Source organism: Phalaenopsis equestris, unplaced genomic scaffold (assembly GCF_001263595.1).
Source record: "Phalaenopsis equestris unplaced genomic scaffold, ASM126359v1 Scaffold206200, whole genome shotgun sequence".
NCBI classification, from domain to species: Eukaryota; Viridiplantae; Streptophyta; class Magnoliopsida; order Asparagales; family Orchidaceae; genus Phalaenopsis; species Phalaenopsis equestris.
In genome coordinates this window covers 30804-51634 of record NW_018225623.1, presented here as the reverse complement: position 1 = coordinate 51634, position 20831 = coordinate 30804, and the positions used below count along the sequence as shown (strand labels likewise).

General features: G+C 37.1%; 1 protein-coding gene across 1 annotated transcript in view; it reads left to right on the top strand.

Moving 5' to 3' along the window:
* The window catches only part of LOC110036424 (transcription initiation factor TFIID subunit 13), a 66831-nt gene extending 52552 nt beyond the window's left edge, over positions 1–14279 (top strand). The window contains exons 5-6 of the mRNA XM_020740865.1: positions 13445–13519; positions 13951–14279. Of these exons, the coding sequence (XP_020596524.1) occupies positions 13445–13519; positions 13951–14061 (186 nt within the window). The 3' untranslated portion in view covers positions 14062–14279. The remainder of the gene's footprint in view (positions 1–13444; positions 13520–13950) is intronic.
* The last annotated feature ends 6552 nt before the right edge of the window (positions 14280–20831 follow it).

Genomic DNA, 20831 nt, shown 5'->3' with positions numbered 1-20831 from the left:
TCCTTCTAGTCGTCACCAACCCTTCCTCAGCCCCTTCTAGCGGGCTTTAAGCCACCTACAGACGCCTTCCAGGATTGTTTTGGTCTCGTGCTTAGTCTTTTTCTGCAATCGCTATTTCATTTGCTATTTATGTGTTATTTCGTTTACTGTTTTATGTGCTATTTGCATTTGCTGTTTATGTTTATTGTTGGTGAAGAGTCGTCCCTATACTCATTTAAAGTTTAACAATAACATTTGTCGTGTTTGATTCGTGGTTTGGGTTAACTCCAGTATTATTTGGTATCAGAGCTAGCCCAATCCTAGTCCTATCCTAGGGTTCCTTAGCATCCAACCTCACCCAAGCCACCAAAAATTTTTTCTCTCATCCTTTTGTCTTTTTCATTTTTCCATTTATTGTCTCCTTCTGAATCACTTTTGGTTATGCCGCCATGTCAATGCGCGTCGGACCCAACCCGAGAAGAAATACAACGGGAGATTCGTCACTTGCAACTACGACTGGCCGAGATGGACGACGGGACTCACGACGACATTAACCTCGATTGTGACATTGAGAGTTGAAGAGGAGACCACGACAACAATCTGAATCCGTTTCACCATGAGGACGTTAGCGATGATGAATATCGACCACGATTCTTCGACATTCATTATCAACGAAGACCATGAGAGGTGTCATTTGACACCATTTGGGGGGCATAAAACTCGTCATGAGCAATTTCGTTTAACTACAATATTACTGGTTGTTGAGTGATGTCCAGACTCTAGCCTTAAAGCTTAAAAGACAACAAAAGCAAGTTAGGTCCCAGTCATCCTTTCGATAGCAACCAACCTTCAAGCCATCCCCAACAGCTACACATGCCGACAAGACTGCTTGGAGCTTGCAAAACAACACCAGGAAGTAGAAAAACCACTCCGAGCGACACAAAGCTAGAAAAAGGTATTTTATCCGAGATTGTTCCTACACGAAAGTGCTTTAGGTGTCACGGTTATGACCACATCACCGCCAACTGTCCCACAAGCCGAGTCATCTCCTTCACTGAATAAGGCATTGTCGAAGAAATAGAGGAACCTGAGTTGGAAGATAGTTCGGAAGAAGCACTTCAACTTCCAGGAGATGAAGGTGAAATGTTAGTCATACGGAAAATTCTGCAATTTGAACCAAAAAGAGATCCATCATGGTTTCGACACAGCATCTTTTGCACCACGTGCACGGTAAAGACAATTTGTAGTTTGGTCATCGACAATGGAAGCTATGAAAACGTCATGTCTGCACTCATGGTGCAAAAGTTGGGATTAGCCACGCAAAATCATCCGCGATCCTATTCTCCCACCCAGCAGAAAAGGGGGAACGAGATGCATGTGTATTAGCAATGCTTAGTTGAATTCTCAATCAGTAATCAACTATAAGAGCAAGTTTGGTGTGATGTGGTTTTTGCGACCTGCTTGGAAGAGCGTTGCAGTTCGATCGGAAAACTTAGCATGACGAATTCAAGAACACATACACATTTAAGAAGGATGGAAGCACATTGTGCTATTACCTGTCAAGAATGCAAAGGGCACCATCGACATAGAAGATTCGTTAGTTTCACAAATCACCTTTCTACAGTCCGTTCTAGACGCACCCATGGCCTCTGCTTTAGTTCTCCTAGAAGGTACCGATGCTGAGGGAAATACCCACGTTGGCTCCAACCACTCCTACATGACTTCAAGGATGTCATGATCGATGACCTTCCAGACGGCTTAACACCACTGAGGGACATCCAACTCTCCATATATCTCATACCAGGATCAGTGTTACCAAATTGCTCCACCTACTGATTGCGACCCGCAGAGTACAACAAACTCCAACTTCAAGTGCAGGATCTTGTTACGGGAGGATTAGTACGAGAAAACACCAGTCCATGTGCCGTTCTCGCCCTCATAGTACCCAAGAAAGATGGTTTTTGGAGGATGTGCATTTACAACTGTGCCATTAACAAAATTACAATCAAATATCGCTTTCCCATACCACGCCTCAATGATTTCTTATATCAGTTCTATGGAGCCACCATCTTCTCAAAAATTGACATACATGGTGGATATCATTGGATAAGAATGTGACCAAGAGACAATTGGAAGACCGCCTTCAAGACACAAAATGGTATTTTTGAATGGACGGTTATGCCTTTCGGCCTGTCCAACACGCCCAACACTTTCATGCGACTGATGAATCAATTCTTTCGAGCCCATATCGGGAAATTCATGATGGTCTACTTCAATGATATTTTGGTTTATAGTAGACCCGATGATGACCACCTGCAGCATCTTCAGGCGGTATTCGAGTTTTACGAGTTGAAAAACTGTACGCCCACCCCAGGAAAGGTCACTTTCTCAAAAACTAAGTATGTTTTTTGGGCTACATTGTGTCCTACACATGCATTCGAATGGACACAATGAAAATTGCGGCAATCGTAACTTGGATCACGCCACAATCTTTCATCGAGCTTTGACAATTTTTGGGGCTAGCCTCCTTCTATCAAAGATTTTTCTGCTACTTCTGCATTATCACTGATCCTAGAATTGTTGAAAAGAAAATAATTCACGTGGAAGGTCACAACCCAGATCGGCTTCGACATATTAAAGAAAAAGGTGACTCAAGCCCTAGTTCTTGCCTTACCTGATTTCAACCAATGAGTGTGATGCTTCCGGCTTAGGAATTGGTGCTGTACTAAGTCAAGGTGGCCCCCCATTGCCTATTTAAAAAAAAAAAATTAAATGAGACTCGACGAAAATATTCCACCTACGACAAAGAGTTTTATGACATTGTTAGAGGTCTAGGGTATTGGGTCATTACTACTGACAACCGAGTTTACCCTCTTCACGGATCATGAAACTTTAAAATTTTAAACGATCAGAATAAACTAAAAAGGTGATACGCCACCTGAATAGAATTCTTAGTTTCCTTCCACTTCATACTCAAACACAAAGACAAGAATCAGAATCGCATTGCGGATGCTCTGAGCCATCATCACTTATTGATCATATCCTTGCGTACTCACATTGTAGGCTTTGAAATATACGAGTCAGATGAAGACTACCAAGATAATTGGGAATAGTGTAGGGAGAGTCCTCACGAGCAGTTCTACAAAATGGGCGGTTACTTGTTCCACCAAAATAATTTATGCATTCCTCAGTGCTTACTCTTTGATGCTATCATTCAGGAGAACCACAATGGCAGATTGGCTGGCCATTTTGGTAGAATTAAAACTCTCACACTCGTGAGAATACTTTTTTTGACCTCGACTAACAAGAGATGTAGAGCGACACGGTCGACAATGTAAGATGTGTCATATCGCCAAAACACGCTGCCAAAATACAAGATTGTATGCACCTTTACCGGTCCTTGAAGCGCCTTGGGTCGATTTCAACGTGAACTTTATCGGACTTCCACGCACACAAAGGAACAATGATTTTGTCATGGTAGGAGTTGACCATTTCTCAAAGATGACGTATTTTGTCGCTTGCCACCAAACATTAGATGCATCTTATATTGTCGATTTGTATTCCCATGACCATTAATTCCGACCAGGACGTTAAATTTTTGTAATAATAACACCTTCTATGGTTGATTCTTGATTTTATCTCTCCAGAGTCTACTATCTATGGTTGATTCTTCCTTCCGCAACAATGACACCATCTCTTCAGTGAAATCCCGCGACTGCCAATTGACAATTTTTCTCGCTAGTAGAAATTTATTGTCGATTGTAGACAATTTTTTCTATGGAAATTACGGACAGTTCTCTCACTAGTGGAATAGTTGTGTTGACAACATATATATTTCTTCCCTCTAACAAAAATCCCGTGTCAGCAATAGACAGTTTCTCTGTGGTGGAAATCTTGTATCCGCGACATAAATGCTATTTTCTCTTCAAAAACTATGAACCTGAATCTATGATGTTTGGTTCTTCCACAATTGAAATCTCTTCCTACATCACTAATCACAAACTATATGATAACAATTTTCTCCAGTGCTCTCAATTTGTATTCATGTACACCCGTGGTAAAGGAAAGAATGATTATCTCACCGAGAAAAATCCTGCAACAAAAATTATTGATAATAAACACCGGGCATGGAAGATTGAAGATCACATAGTCTTGTTATGGCTTATCAAACCCATGACCACGAAAATCAGGGAAAATTTTCTCCTTTACAGAACAATAAAAGAATTTTAGGATTCCGCAAGGGAAACCTATTCAAGTGTTGACAACATTGAAACTAGATTAGATGACATACGATAGGGTGAGTTGAATGTTACTTGATACTTTAACACTTTGTCCAGATATTGACTCCAACTAGATATGTATGAAACATACACATGAATGTGCTCATAAGACTCCGCTCTTTACAAAATCATTATTGAATAGAAGAGAACCTTAAACTTCTTTTAGGACTCAACAAGAAAATAGATGAAGTCAAAGGAAGAATCATGGGAATCAAACCTCATCCCTCAATTCGTGAAGCCTTTGCTGAAGTATTACAGGAAGAGAGCACGAAGAATCTCATGATGTCAGGTTATCCCCCTAGATCAAATATTGACAACTCGACTTTATACCATCTCAAATCAAAGAGGAACAGACCGTGGTGTGAACAATATAAAAAGCTTAGTCATTTGAAGGTGAAGTTCTAAAGAATTTATTAAGATCCTGCAAATTGAAAGCTCAACAAAGTCAGAAGTTATGGGTAAAATCAAGCAAACACAACATCAAACGAAAGACAAGCCTTACAACAAGGAACAACTTGAACTTCTCGAAAGGTTTCTGGGACAATATTCCGAGCCTTCTAGTAGCCTTCCAACACATCAAGGTAGTCTTCCATTTACTCTTGTTGCTCTCAAAAGGAAGAATCAACCATAGATAGTGGTCTTTGGAGCATCTGATCACATGATAGGTGATATATCAGACATATATATTGCTTCATGTGTTTTAGGTTTTCAGTTTTCCGTGTATTTTGTATCAGGACAGTTGTCGACGTCTTTTTTTTTTTGTGTTTCTGCTTTTCCTCACTCCCGAGATGGTAATTCTCTTCCCTATTCCTCTTGCACATCCTCCCCACATTGTTTTCGACCGCCCTTTCCCTGCTGCTGCCTCCCAAACAACAACATTTTTCCTTGCAGTCTCCCACTTTTCCTCGCTGCCGTTATTCTTGATACTCATCCTTTCACTGTCCTGCAAGCTGCCATTATCCTCCATGCTGCAGCGCCTTAAACAGCCATTCGGTTGTTATTTTTTGCACTTCCAGCCATCACCATTACCTTCCCCTCTTCTTTGCTTCCATCACAGTTCCAACCCTCCACCTTCACTGCCGCCATTGTTTCATCACTTTTCTTGCTATTTTGGCCACTGTCCATGTAATAACCAATTTTTGAGAAATTTGATAAAGATTTTGTCGACTTAAAATATACCTCAAATTTCACATTCCTCGGATTTCAATCGAGTTAATTTTATAAAATTCTACACGTCCAATCGATCAATTCGACATAAAGTACTGTATATAAATAATAAAATAAATGAGAGAAAAATTGAAGTTATAGGTTTGATTAACCTAATTAAACAAAATTAAATCATTAGTTCCACATGGATACTGTTCCTACCGACTTACCTTTCGATATATGCATTGAGGGGTCCATTCAAAGCCTTTGATTCCTCTCTCCGGTTCTCGGTTGGGTGGCATGAAGCCACTCTCGCTTCCAATTTCCTCTCCCGATCTTCCCCTCTCTGATGATTTCAACGCCCGATGACAGCATAGTCCAACACTGTAGCCGAGTCGTACAGAAGAGGCGAGCGGCACACACAGAGCCGCAGTCGACATTTTAATGCTCTGAGGTGCAATCAGTGAGTACGAAATCTTTTTTCACGTTATTTGAGACATTCATTTATTTTCTTTTGCTTTCATTTTGACATATGCGACGGATTGTGCATCTTTCTCGTTTTTGGTAGCTGTCGGAGACGCCGAACTTGTGTCGGAAGTGTCATAAGTGATTTGTGAGTTTCTGTGAGGGCTTTAGCACAAAATCAGCAAAGGGGATAAAAGATTTGAAGTGTTAGGAAGAAGAGGGAAGAATTTTTGGCAGCTTTGAAAAGACAGACTTGTGCCGAGAAGCCTATTTGAGGTAATAATATTTCTTTTTGGGTTAAATTACTTTACGAGCCGAAAATTTATAAAATCCTAAGATATTTACAAATTCCTGGTTGTTTACCTGAGGCGGCAAGTTTGAGTCAAGCGTGTAAAAGTTCGTCATAGGACGGCTCCGTAAACTTCAGCTAACATAATCTTATGCTATGTTAAGAAAAATAATTCAATTTACGGAAATCACTTGAATGTTAAAGTTTAATATTATGTTTTATAGGTTATTAAGCTCAACATAAATGTCACCGCAACTTCCAACTAGCTATCGAAGATTAAGAATTTAGCGTGGCAATTAAGGTGAGTAATTACATTTTTAAATATCTGTAATCTTCTTTATTTTAAAATGTGGGGTGATTTATATGTATGCTTTAGTTTAGTTAGATTCTTCATATTGTCAGATTAGAAAAGATATACAACAACAACAAAGGCTTAGTCCCACTACGTGGGGTCGGCTACATGAATTCTTTTTCTTCATTGCGTCCTATTTAGTGTCATATTTTCATTTAATTCTAATAAATTAAAATCATTTTTTATACAATAAGCCCAAGTCTTCCTAGGTCTACTTCTGCTTTCTTAACATAAGTCGAATCTAAAACATTCATTCTCATAATCAGATCATCAGATGGTCGACGATTAAAGTGAGCAAACCATCTAAGAAGGCTTTCTCTAATTTTGTCTGTCACTAGAGCTACACCAACCCAATCACGGATATATTCATTTTGCATTTTGTCTCAGAAAAAATATACAAGATATACATGAGATGCATGATATGTATAATAGACATGATATACAAGATATACATAATATGCATGACAAACATGATAAAAAAATATATGCATGATAAAAAATATATGCATGATATGAGAGTTATGTATGATGAATATTTGCACATCAGAGTAAATATGCATGCTAGTAGATGCATAAGATGTCTCAGAATAATATATGTTATAAATAATGAAATATTTGCATGATATGCATGAGATGAGAGAAATGCATGATATGAGAGTTATGTATGATGAATAGTTGCACATCAGAGTAAGTATGCATGTTAGTAGATGCATAAGATGTCTCAGAATAATATATGCTATAAAGATTGAAATAATTTATATATGAATACTTGTATTTGTATGTTCAAAGGAGTATTTCACCCTCTAATGGTACATGCGGGGGATTTTATTGCACCAGTGTGCGTAGAGTGTTTCTATCACCCCAGAAAATTGTGATAGTTAAATCACTAACCGCTGTGTGGATGAGATAATATCGACCAGGGGCGAGTAGACCAGAGCTTATATCCCTAGACAACTGTAATGTTTACATTACTAACTGCTGTGCCAATAAGATAATATCGACCAGGAGGCTGGTTAGGGTCTTTCCATCTTAGATAATTACGATGTTTACATTGTTAACCGCTGTGACGATGAAATAATATCGATCAGGGGCGAGTATACCAGATCTTGGTATCTTACCTTCCTAAACACCTGTATGTTTTCATTGCTAACTGCTATGCCGATGAGATAATATCGACCAGGAGGCTGGTGAGGGTCTTTCCATCTTAGATAATTGCGATGTTTACATTGCTAATCGTTGTGCCGTTGTTTCGACGATGCAATATCGGCCAAGGTTGTGTTAGATTTTTTTTATAGTGATCCTCATAGAGACAGATGTGTATGTAATTAGTATAAAGTAAAACAAAGATAACTTAAATGCATTTAGAAGACTTGTGTTTTCATTTAGAAAAGGTCATTGATACACGCATTAACATGTTATCAGATTTTTTATAAAAATATAAATGACTGGCGTATTATAAGATTACTTATAAAGATATAAAAGACCATTATACATATTAAATTCTTTTCTTTGAGTTACTTAGGTTTAGGAGTGTGATTTCTTTTGGGTTATTTTTAGATAACTCATTTTGTAGCTTTAATATTATTTTTAGGTTTTATGCATTTGAATAAGATGAACCGAAGATGTCAAATATGTATGAAAGACGAGAACAACAAACGTATACTTGTTAATTTTAATTGCTTGCTTTAGTGTCTCTTTCATGTATTATTTGAATATTAAACTGTTAGTAATAGAAATAAAATAGTAGAGATTTGATTTTCACTGTTCGACCGTTTATTCTTGTCTTGATCAATTCCAAGTTTCGGACCGGGTCGTGTCAGTCCAGCCATTTGATGGAGTTGCCCCCACTTAGAAATCGCTTGACTTGCTGTTTTATCATTGTCCGACCATCCTGCATCATTGTCGTCGTCCAAAAACCCCTTTAACTTGTTTTTTTACCATTGCACAACCATTACGCCTACTTACTGCTGCCCAGGACAACAGGCATCAGCTGTTCCCCTGTTGCATTCATCCTCAACTCTATTTCCCGACCATGCCCCTACTTTTCCAAGTCCCTAACAACCACCACCAGTGCCTTTGATTCACTTTATTCACGTCTTTTGTGTTGTGTGTAGGGCTGTCAAAAAAGCTCGTTCCCGAACAGCTCGTGTTTGACTTATTAAATAGTTTGTGTTCGATTTGTTCGCTAAGCAAGCGAGTCGAACAAAAACAACTTTTGTAAGCTCGATTTATAAACGAGCCAAACACAAACAAAAGTTTGTTCGTTCCTATTCAGCTCGAAATAATTAAATAATTTAATAATAATATTTATTTATATTTTGCTATATTAAATTTTTATATGTATTTAAAAAAATGTTAAATTTTATTAATTTTAAATTTTATTTGGGTGGTATAATTATATAAAATATAAGTTTAGGTATTTGATATGTAAATAATTAGGATTTGGGTGCTATGTATGTAAATGGGCCTAAAGTAGAGTTATGTTTAGGGGCTAGATATGTAAATACATAAGAGTTGGTGATATGTATGAAAATGCTCCTAGCAAGTTAAAAAAAGTACATCTCTGTCTGCTCACTCCTTTTGTTGCACATTGTGCTTTCCCTCCTGCGTAGAGTTTGTCCCACATCGGAAGTTTGATAATTTTTTTTTCTCATTCCTCCCTCTTTGAGATGTTGAGATTTGCTTAACTTCAAATTACTAGACAAGCCGCTCGAATTTATTTCAAGCCGAACATGAGCCAATTAGAATGAAAGCTAGCCAAACACGAACATGTTAATTTCGTGCTATTTCGAACATGAGACAAACACGAACAAAAGAAAATTTTATTGAACCAAACATGAATTACCCTTATACTTGCTTAAACTCAGTTCGTTTACAATATGTGTGTTATTATTTCTCATTTCAATGTGTTGGTTGTAACTATCTATTGGTTTTTCCAATAATAATATTTGACTACTTATTGTCATTTGGCTTTAACTCTAGTATCATTTGTTATCAGGGCTAGCTTAATTCTAGTTCTATTCTAGATTTTCTAGCATCCACTAATATCCAGTCCCCACATCCACACAAAAATCCTTCCCCTTGCTAGTTTTTCAAAACGGCCGAAAAAAAAAATCTTTCCCACCCAACATCATCCCTATACACCCTCTTTCAACTACCCAAACCCAAAACTCAACCACAAACCGTAGAGACAATTATCAGAGACATGATCGAGAAGAAATGCTATAATGCCTTTTATAAGAAATATGTAAAACAATATCTAGAAACTTTTTATGGAAGTCCTCCAACCATAAAAGATGCTTACCATCTTCAAGGAGAGAGTTTGAATGGGTCATCATAGCCATAACAGTGACATGCTAGATCAAAGGATTGGAGTGAATCTCTTTTGCCATGCGGATTTCAGGGATAGAGAAACTCTTTTCCTAAGATTTAGCCTAAAATATCAGAGAAATTTCGATTTTTCATATTTTGACGGTCACTTGGATCTGGACGATTTAATCGCGTGGCTCCAAACAATGAAACTTTTCTTTGAGTACCAGGATGTCCCATCATATATAAGGGTAAAGCTAGTTTCCAGTAAGTTAATGAACAACAAATTTTTTTGGTGAAAAAAAATGAAGCATTCGAACTAGCAGGAGGGAAAAGATGAGATTACCATATTGCCCAAGATGAAATGGGAGATGTGACGCTATTAACTACTAGTTCATTACCCATCGGATTTTCAAACCTTAGTATTAAAAGTGGGAGACAACATCACCGGATGACCGCCACACCTTACAAATATAGTTCAACCTAAGGTTAAGTAGCAAGGGACGCTCAGAGGAACATCTAAGCCCCCACCTGAGGGAATACTGATTCAGATTGGAGAACATGTGAAGCTAACCAATGCTCCTAAATTTGTCCCAGCTAGAAAGTGTTAAGTTCCGCGGTTTTGGGCGCAGTGCAGCAGATTTTCCAAACAAGGATAAGGTCTATTTCACTGAGCAATGAGCTATTGAAGAAATGGGTAATAACATTGTAGATACTTAAGAAAGTGAGGACACACAGAAATACCAAATTCCAACTAATGATGGAGAAAACACGAATTTCAAGCATAACCTATGAGAGATACTCCAACATAATTAACATTGGTGGTCGAAGATGGTCTTAAATCCGAGGAATCAATACCAGAGACATGGCAACCCTAAAGAAGGAATTTCAAAACTTATGAGAGAGACTCTTCTAGAATTAGCATTAGTGGTCGAATACGGTTTTAAGTCAGAGGAATCGATACCAGACACATAACAACTCTAGATGAGGAATTTCAAACTTTTTAAATATATAGTTTACCTGAGTTGCTTCTGCTGAAGGATGTTTAACATGTCAGGTATGAGATTCTTTTGCGTCACTTCTTTAAGCATATATGGAGTCATTTAGATAGTAAAATCAATTTAGCAGTGTATCTACTGATAAATGATCAAACATGATGGAAAAACCACATTATTGGAAATCGCTTTAGATTTTTTTAAAAAAAGAACATCCTTTATGACATCTAGGTCCCACCAGAGAAGAAGAGGCCTCTTCTGAGTGGTTGCTATTGAGAGTTGCCTAGCATGCCATAGATTTTGTCCTAAAGTTTATTTCTCCTTATGTACATTTTTATCAGATACACACAGACGAATACGAGGAGTGGAAGAAGCCAGTTATAGTTTTGGTGGCTTGAAGCTTGGTTCATGAGGATACCTTTTATTAGGTTGTGATTTGGAATGAAAACATCAACGTAATTGACTTATCGGGAGATTGCTACTTGTTTACCACTTTTAATTGGACAACTGACGCCATACTACAAGAAAATAGAAGCTTCTATATATGAGGTCGAAGCTTCCTCAACCCCGGGCTGTCATGGGAGTGTTTCCCACTTTTGACGTGGGACGCACGTTGGGACTTCCCATGACTCTAGCGACTGGACCTGCCGGTCTAGGCAGAGGAGAGCCGATCAATTACTCATCTTAGGTTTGTCACCTTCTTTCACCAATGGAACCTAATTATTTAGGGCATATATATTTGCTTCATATATTTTAGGTTTTGACTTTTCTAAGTGTTTTGTATCGGGACAGATGCCGACGTCTCTTTTTCTATTTGAGGGATTTATTCAAGGGTTCGGGTTGTGCTTCAGCTATATCTCGCTCCTGAGGAGGTGATTATCTTCCCTATTTCCCTTTCACATCCTCCTCACATCTCTCCTGCTTGTCCTTTCCCTGCTGCAGCTGCCCAAACATACCATTGTTTTTCACTACAGTCTCCCACTTTTCTTTGCTGCCGCCATCCCAGACAGCCATACTTTTTCTGTCCTGCAATCCACCATCATCCTCCGTGCTGCAGCTGCCCGAACAGCTGTCCGGTTCCTATTTTCTGCAGTTCCAGCCGTCACCATCGCCTTCCCATCTCTACTATTCTTCTTCGTTGCCATCGCAGTTCCACTCCTTCACCTTCACTGTCGCCACTATTGCATCCCTCGCGTCACTGCTTTGGCTATTGTCCAGCCATCCGGTACAACTGCTACCACCCAAAAATCCCCTGCCTTGATGTTTTACTGCTGTTCGACAATCCTACATCGCTGCCGTCGCCTAGAAACTCCTTCACCATGTTGTTTTACCATTGCCTGGCTATTCTACCTACTTGTTCCTACCCAGGACCGCAAACACCTGCCATTCCCCCGCAACATCCTCCCCTTTGCTCCACTTTCCAATCTTGCCACCACTTTTCCAAGCCCCTAATGGCCACCACCTCCACCTTCGATTCAACCTAGTTGCGTTTTATGTGTCGTGCGTGTTACTATTTCTCCTTTCAGTATTTTGGTTGTAAGTGCCTATTGATTTTTCTAGTAATAATATTTACTTGCTTATTACCGTTTGGGTTAACACCTATATTTCCTCCACTTGAAACAAACCTCATGCTTTCGAAGCATGGTTAGTCTTTTCAAAACCCGCATCACATTCCTTCCCCATTCCATACCTTCTCTACACCACATGGACAAAACCTTACTCTAGCATATATATGAACATCTTTTTTTTCATTTATCATGACATTATGTAATGCTTATTGAATAAAAAGATTTTAAATTTCGGCAACTTTGTCTTATTTTCATCCCAGGAGGACTCTTGTCTGTGAGCGCGCATACCTTAGAGAAAGGCTTACAAGGAAGTAAGTGGAATCAACACAAGGACTCTTTGTGCAGATTTCCCAAGTTATTCCCGCAGTCATCGACAAGTCAATTACTCATGACCAATTTGCTACCCTTTGGGTGCTTCAGCTTGTCTGTTGTAATTCATGCTAGATTCATAATCTTATTTGCTTAAATTTGGAACTGAAGAATCATTGGTGAAGTGATTTTCATTCTTAACCTTGTATTTGTAAGTGCATATTTGTGCTTCTGCATCGCAACCTAGTGTTACATTTGTCAAGAGCTTGTTGAAAATTTCAAGGAGAAGCCGTTTCATTGCATGCCTACCACATGTCATGATATGGTGCTTTCTCTCTCGATTTTCTTACCTTCTTGGTTCTCTAATTAGATTCACACGGGAATGCTAACAAATTCATTGTTTTTTCATTAGCAATGTCCCACCCAATGCTGATGAAATTTGGAAGAAATTAGGTAGTCATTCAAGTGACTCACATTTCCCTCTTCCCAACAAATAAAAACTAAATTCTTCGTCAACTAAACGTGGAACAAAAGCTTTTTGCTTAATTTCTCACTTCAAGCCAAACGGAGCTTAGTGTTTGGCTGGAATGAATTGAACGAGGTTCAGTAATGTTGATTATATGGCTGGAATAAAGCTATTTATGATAAAATAATATCCTTTTGTGTCATTTTAATTTGCTATAGTTGCCTATGTTGAGCAAAACTTGATTCTTTGCATTTTTCTAACCATTTCAGTTGAATGGAACTTCCAGGTGCATAAAGCCCAAGACATCGCATCCAAGAGGGGAAAGCTGCTAACGGAGGACTTTCTCTATCTAATTCGGAAGGTATACTGTGTTATATTTCTTTTTAGATAATTTTTCTTTCTAAACCCTGCTCCTTAATACCCTGTGCTCCATGTCATTTTCTACCGCGGCGTATACATACATACCCCTCAATTCTTATGAATTTCCATATCTAACACCTAAATTTTGCTTTTAACATTTATACCACCCAAATCTTTGATATCACACAAAAAAATACCACTATTTTTTACTTACAAAAAGTGGAACAAATCTCTGCATGCATAGGTAAGTTGGCATGCATGCAAAAAGTAAAGCATTGGTGTTAGATATGTAAATGCATAGGAATTAAGTGGTATGTATGTCAATCTTCCCTATATATTGAATTCTGGCTATATATATATATATATATATATCTATATCTGGTGATAACTTTTCACTATTTTTCTGCCTTGATTGTCTTTTGGAACAAACAGGATTTGCCAAAACTTCATCGATGCACCGAGCTTTTGTCCATGAATGAGGAGCTCAAGCAGGCAAGGAAGGCTTTTGAGGTAGACGAAGAGAAGCTGACAAATGTTGATTAAGATGGTTATGCCAGTTGCACATTATATTCAATCAAAAGTTCTCATGCTAAATATGCTAAATATGAACATTTTCCTATATATCATGCAATTCTTATGTATTTACATATTTAGCGCTCCTAAATTTTATAATCACATGTATAAGATTCAGAATTTTCACACCACATAAAAATAAGTCCACGATGACTAACTATTTAAAAGTGAACTCATCTTTTTCATGCATTAGTTCATGGAAAAAATATTACATCAGTACTCCGCACTCCACACGTAGAGTTACGTGCAGAGTCCAATGAAATCACGCCATACACGTGAATGTGAGGAAAAAAAAAAAATCGGCCTGTTACACAAAAGAATATTTCTCCCGTGTTATTCAGTGTTATTGTGTGTTATTCAAGTGTTATTGATGTGTTATTGTATTATTATAACACTGGGAATATTTTCAGAATACAATAACACTTAAATAATATACAATAACACCTAAATAACACGGGAGAATATTCTCGTGTTATCGAGCCTTCACGCGTGCTGTGATTTCATTGGACTCGAACGTAACTCTACGTGCGGAGTCCTGATGTAATATTTTTTTCTAGTTCATGACACCTAATTGTTATTAGTGTAAATTTCAAACTTTGTATTAGATATATAAATTCATAATCTTGTGGTATGTATGTAAATTTAACTTTTTAATTTATATGCTAGTAGTATTGCGTCAAGGCGTTTACCGGTCCAAGAATATGCATTACCAAATTAGATGATTGGTATGAGGACCTATTTACAGATGTCGTTCAGGCTTATTTAGGAGCGTCGAATAGTTGATTATCTAACAAGTATGGGTGAGAATTGGCAATAGTAATAGCTGGGCTTCTATCGTGCCAATATCTACTAAAAATTGTGTTTGTTGGGTTGTCATTTATGCAGTGATATTTTCAGGTGGCAATAATTATAGTATTGTTTTTGATGTGTTATGAAGGGTATATACCACTAAAATGACAGCATGAATTTCGAGGAGATCGAACGGCCAGAAACATTGTTGTACAAATAAAATTTTAGAACAGGATTAGAAATGCTCCAACAATTAGTTGATTGGCTTTACTGCTCAAACGATTGAAATAGTCTCCTGTTCAGCAGAGTCTACCGTACGATAGAATCCTTCCAGCGACAAAATTAATGATAAAAAAGCCTAGGTCGAATGACCGCATCCGGGATGTGAAAAGCTGGTCTTTATAAGAAAGCGTGGTGGACCGTCAAAACCAACTGACATATACGTCTAGCAGTTGATTGACATACTCGGCAGACCCCATGGCTTTGGGCGACTGACCAAACCCCAAATTTTATTTTCAATACTTTGTAATCTTGATTCAATTATTCAGACAGTTATAATAATTGTTTTTTTCTTACGTGCAATTGTATTCAATGACTCCTATAAATAGGTCATGACACCAATAAAGGGACCCTTTTTTTATTCGTTCACATTTGGATCCCCACACTTGTGAGTTATGATATCTGAGGATTTCCTGATGCTCCAGAGCTCTCTCTCTCTCATTTCTGTCCTCTCAGCTCTAACTCTTGGGGCATGTTCTCAAGGATAATTTAGGATTTAACATCCTAAAAGGTGATGTGGTGAGCGTGGAATGCCTCAGACGAGAACCAGTGCGAATTACTAAGGATAAATACAACAAAGGGGTGGAAGAAAAATGGAGTTCAATAAAGAATTGATGGACGGAGACATCCAAGGATAAGTTTTCTTGCATCACATTTCATATTTTCCTCCGAACACTGGGAAAAAGAGAGCGTGGAAAAAGAAGGATACCATTGCCAGAAGGTTTCAAAGTCCCACTCTTTCGCCACTTGCGGGGATGAGGCGATCCCACTTTGACATTGATCGTTAAATGGATGTATTGTGTTCGCGTGTGCTCAACACAACCTTTCCATAGGGCTCACCGCATTCATTCATGGAGAGAATTTTTCATAGGTACCATCTTGTCGGATGTCGCGTTGGAAACCCACTTTAGAGAAATACCCCTTATTCGACACTAGATTCGAAGAAAAAGTAGAGTTAGCACGACACTCACAGGACCTATCACTCCTATCGAAGGAGAAATCAACTTCACCTCCGGGTCTACACGGTCGACAGGATTCTTACAATATATACCTTTCCCCAGGGCTCACCGCATCCGTTCGTGGAGAGAATTTTTCATAGGTTCCATCTTGTCTGATGCAGCGTTGGAAACCCACCTTGGAGAAAGACCCCTTATTCAACACTAGACTCGAATAAAAAGTAAAGTTAGTACTTGGCCCTCAAAAGACCTATCATTCCTGTCGAAGGAGAACTCGACCGCACCTTCGGCTCCACACGGTCGACAGGATTCTTAAATTCTATAACTAACCCGTTAATTTATCTTAGATATGTGCACAATCACCAGAGGCACCCCCCTCCCCACGTCGCCCACGCCTTTTATAAGGAGGGAGGGTGATCGATTTCAACAAGTTTCATTTGACAAAATTTTGATGAGAGACCACAATGATAAGAGGGATTGATGCCTTGAAAAGATTTCTACACAATATGATAGGATAACTGAACAACCAGTTTCCTAAAATGGAAAGACAAAAATTAGAGCACAATCAAAGTAATTTTTAAAGCTAGCCCACTTTTTTTTGGTCATGAGAAAAAAAATGAGGTTCGATGACCGTTTTTCAATACTTGAGGAACTCGAATTGATTGATTGAAAATGTATGAATCACAAAATGATTTACTACGATAGGCCAATTGAGATCTTTTACATTGCCTTTGAGTTATGAGATTGAATCTCTAAGATAGGGAGGATAAAGTTTTTGGAGATGGTTGTCTGCTTGCTAGTGACAAGATCATCAAAAGAGTACGTTAGTCTAAATCATTCCTGAAACGAGTCCTGAAGGTTGCCTTTAAAGGCAACGACAAGATCTGTGCTTAGTGTGTACAGTAAACCTGACCAAGGCAAAGATCCAATCGATCAGACGTGATGGGGGTATGGGTTGGTGTAGATCAACCAATAAGTGTATAATAGTCAATTAGATAAAATTTAAGTTCTTTCACAATCGACCGATTTTATTGATTGATCCATATGAAAATTATAAATTCAATTATCGATCAGTCAATTATGCTGTATAGTCGATCGACTAATTTCTATAAATCTGGCGGAATCCTCTGAGCGACATAACTAATGATGAAAAAGCTTCGATCGAATGCCCAGGTCTAGTTTGAGCAAACCTAGTTCATATAAGAAGGCGCGGTCGATTGTCATAACAAACCGACACATCCAATGGTCGATTGACATACTTGGCCGTCCTCAAGGCTTTGGACGAATAATCCAACTTTAGCTTTTTTTTCATTACTATGTAACCTTGATTCAATTACTCAGACAATTATAGTAACTATTCTTTCCTTATTTGCAACTATTTTCAAGGACTTCTATAAATAGGAGATCACGACACCAAGAAAGGGGCCCTTTTTGTTTGTTCACTTTTGGATCTTGACATTTGCGGGTTCTAAGATCCAAGGATTCCCTGACACTCCTGATCTCTCTCTCTCTCTCTCTCTCTCACTCTCACTTCTCTCCCCTCATCTCTAGCACTCGGGGCAATATTTTTAAGGACAATTTAGGACTGAGCAAAAGGCCTAGGTGGTATAAATTAAAAAAGTGAAGTTTTGGTGTTAGACATGAAAGTAAATAGGACTTTGGTGCTATATATGTAAATAACCCATGAAGTTATTAAGGGTCACATGTAGTGAATAAATCTCCCTATATGCAATGTAAATTTTATTTCTACCATATATATATATATATATATCCATTATTTAGAGATGATGAATGATAAATCATAAAAGATTGCATGACCTCATGATGAGGAGAAACTAAACTTTCTAACAACTAAGATACACATTCTTTAAGAAGGATCTCCATTTTTATGACCACCATTGTAGTGTTCAATAAAAAATTATATCCATTGTAAGAATTCTCATTAACAACTATGAATTGGGCATCATTAATGTACATTTATATTTTTATAAATGCTATACTTCCAAATTGTCTTTCTCATGCAATAAATATAAGTAATATAAGCTAAATAATAAATAATTTTAAAATACTACACTTTGTATTTTATATAAAAAAAATTACAGCACATTAATTATTAATTTTAAATAAATATTTATTTAAAAAATATTTAAGCAAATTTAATACATATCACCCAATTCCTATGCATTTATATATCTAACACCTAAACTTTACTTTTTACAATTATATCATTCGAATATTCCATATCACATAAAAAAAAAAATTATTATTTTAACATTTAAAAAATAAAATACACCTTTTTTATGCATAAATATGGTAACACATGTAAAAATCAAAGTTTACATATTAGAGATATAAATATATAAAAATTGAATAATATTTATGTAAATCTTATCATTTTTAATGTAAATAGGGGTGTAAACGAACCGAACACGAACAAACATAGCCTGTGTTCGTGTTTGTAGTTTGTTTGAAATAAGCTCGTGTTTTAGATTGTTCGTGAAGTTACTGTTCGTGTTCATTTCTTAACGAACGAGCCGAACACGAGTTGAACACGAGCTGTTCACGAATGACGAGCCAGTTTCACATCCCTAATATTAATATACATAAATAAAATATTATATTATTTATATAACTTATATTATATAAATATATAATATTTATTTTAGTATATTACTAACATAGTATATTAATATATTATTTATAAGTTATTATATATTATAATATATAAAATTTAATTTTTTAAAATATCATAAATTATATATATATAATTATTTTAAATTATTTTATATTTCGAACAATGACGATTCAAACACGAACGAACGCATCACTGTTCGCCTTTGGTTCGTTTAACTAACCGAACGAAACAAATTTATTCAAGTTCGTCTCGTTTACTTATCGAACGAATCGAACACGAACTCATTAACGAATCGAACACAAATTGTTCCTAAACAACGAGCTTTTTCGATAGCCCTAGATGTAAGCAGTAAATACAATGGTAAAATGGGCAGTTGCTAGTTGTATTGCGCCTTAAAAACCTATTCTGTACAATTCCTTTATAAAATCTCTCACGCGATATACATATATATATATAACAGTCTTAAAAGTTCTGAAGCATGACAGTAAAGTTCGCATGCAAGACATATTCTTAAGAATTTAACATTTATTTATTTATTTTTTCACATGAAAATCTATTATTATATTCACCAAAAAATTATTTAAGTCTGACAAGAGTACAAGGGTTCACCAACCTTTTGGCTGCATCTATTATTATTATTATTATTATTAAATTTATTTTAAAAATAGTTTTTCTATTGCAGCATGTAGAGGTGGACAGTTCCACTCCACAGACTTGTGATTCGTCGCTCCTTGCTATTCGCTCCGTACCTCACATGCCCTGTAAACCTGACTGCACCCACTCATTTATTTTTTGTCGGGCAAGAAGGCCCAAAAATAATGGACAAATATTTCTTCTGGACCCCCATACCTTCAGAATAATAATAAAAAAAAAATCGATTTAGCATATGTCATGCTGTTCTGTTTTATTTACGTGTTATTGTGAAATATTCATGTATTATTGTGTTCTGAACATATTTCTGATATTATAATAACACAATAACATATCAATACTATTACAATAACACTTGAATAATGCGGAATAATACGATAGGAATATTTTCCTTGTATTATCGGACCAGATCACAAGTAAAAGAATTTTTTTTTTTTTTTTCTGTTAGCTCCACGTGAAAGCGGTTCATTAATGTAATAATTTTTCAAAAATAATACATCAAACTTTTGCACAGACTTGTGATTCGTCGCTCCTTGCTCTTCGCTCCGTACCTCACATGCCCTGTAAACCTGACTGCACGCACACATTTAAAGACATATATATTAGCTCTGTGTTTTAAGGGAAAGATTTAGCACCTTTTAAAGGAATTAGCCAATATCTGAATCGGAAAGATACTTTTTTTTATATGGCACCAAAATCACTGTTTATAGAAAAAAACAGGCAATTTGAGATTCTTAGTGAGTGAGAAGGATAAACCACTTAGAAATAATGCTTAGATAACTAGAAAAGACTTATAAAAGCTTGAACCATACTCAACAGAAGAGTATGTTGATTTCAACTCTCTAGAGAGGAGTTCTATGGTCCAAGGGAATTGATGTTGTGGCCCTTACACTAGGTCTCAATCTAGAGGAGGTGACCTGACACGCCTTAAAATTACCTATTTTATATGTGTATTTCATTCTTCTTTTTAAGGATATTGCGCTTTAATAAAAGGTACTTTGTGTGTTTTTGATTTTAGGTACAAGAAATGAAGTTAAAGAGCAAAATGAGCAAAAATGTGTTAAATGAAGCCAAAGTAAAAAAAAATATAACCTGAAAGCTTGGTGCCAGAGAATCTGGAAGGCTGGCGCCTTAGCGTGACGGTTGGGCACCTAGGCGCCAGATACAGTTATGCCAAGATACATTGAATTTGGACGAATTTCAAAAAAGATGTTGTAAGTGACTCTTGTTTATTTTCAGAGCTCTATATATAGAAGCATTTCCACACGTCCAAAGGGGAGGAAAAAAGAGAGAAAAGTTATTTTTGGGCAGGTTAGACCACCATCATAGGTTGGCAGCCACCATAGTGAGAGCTTGGTGATTGTGAGTGTTTGTAGAGTCTTGTGGAGTTTGAGATTCCAAAACAGCATTAGAGGATTGCTTGAGGGAAA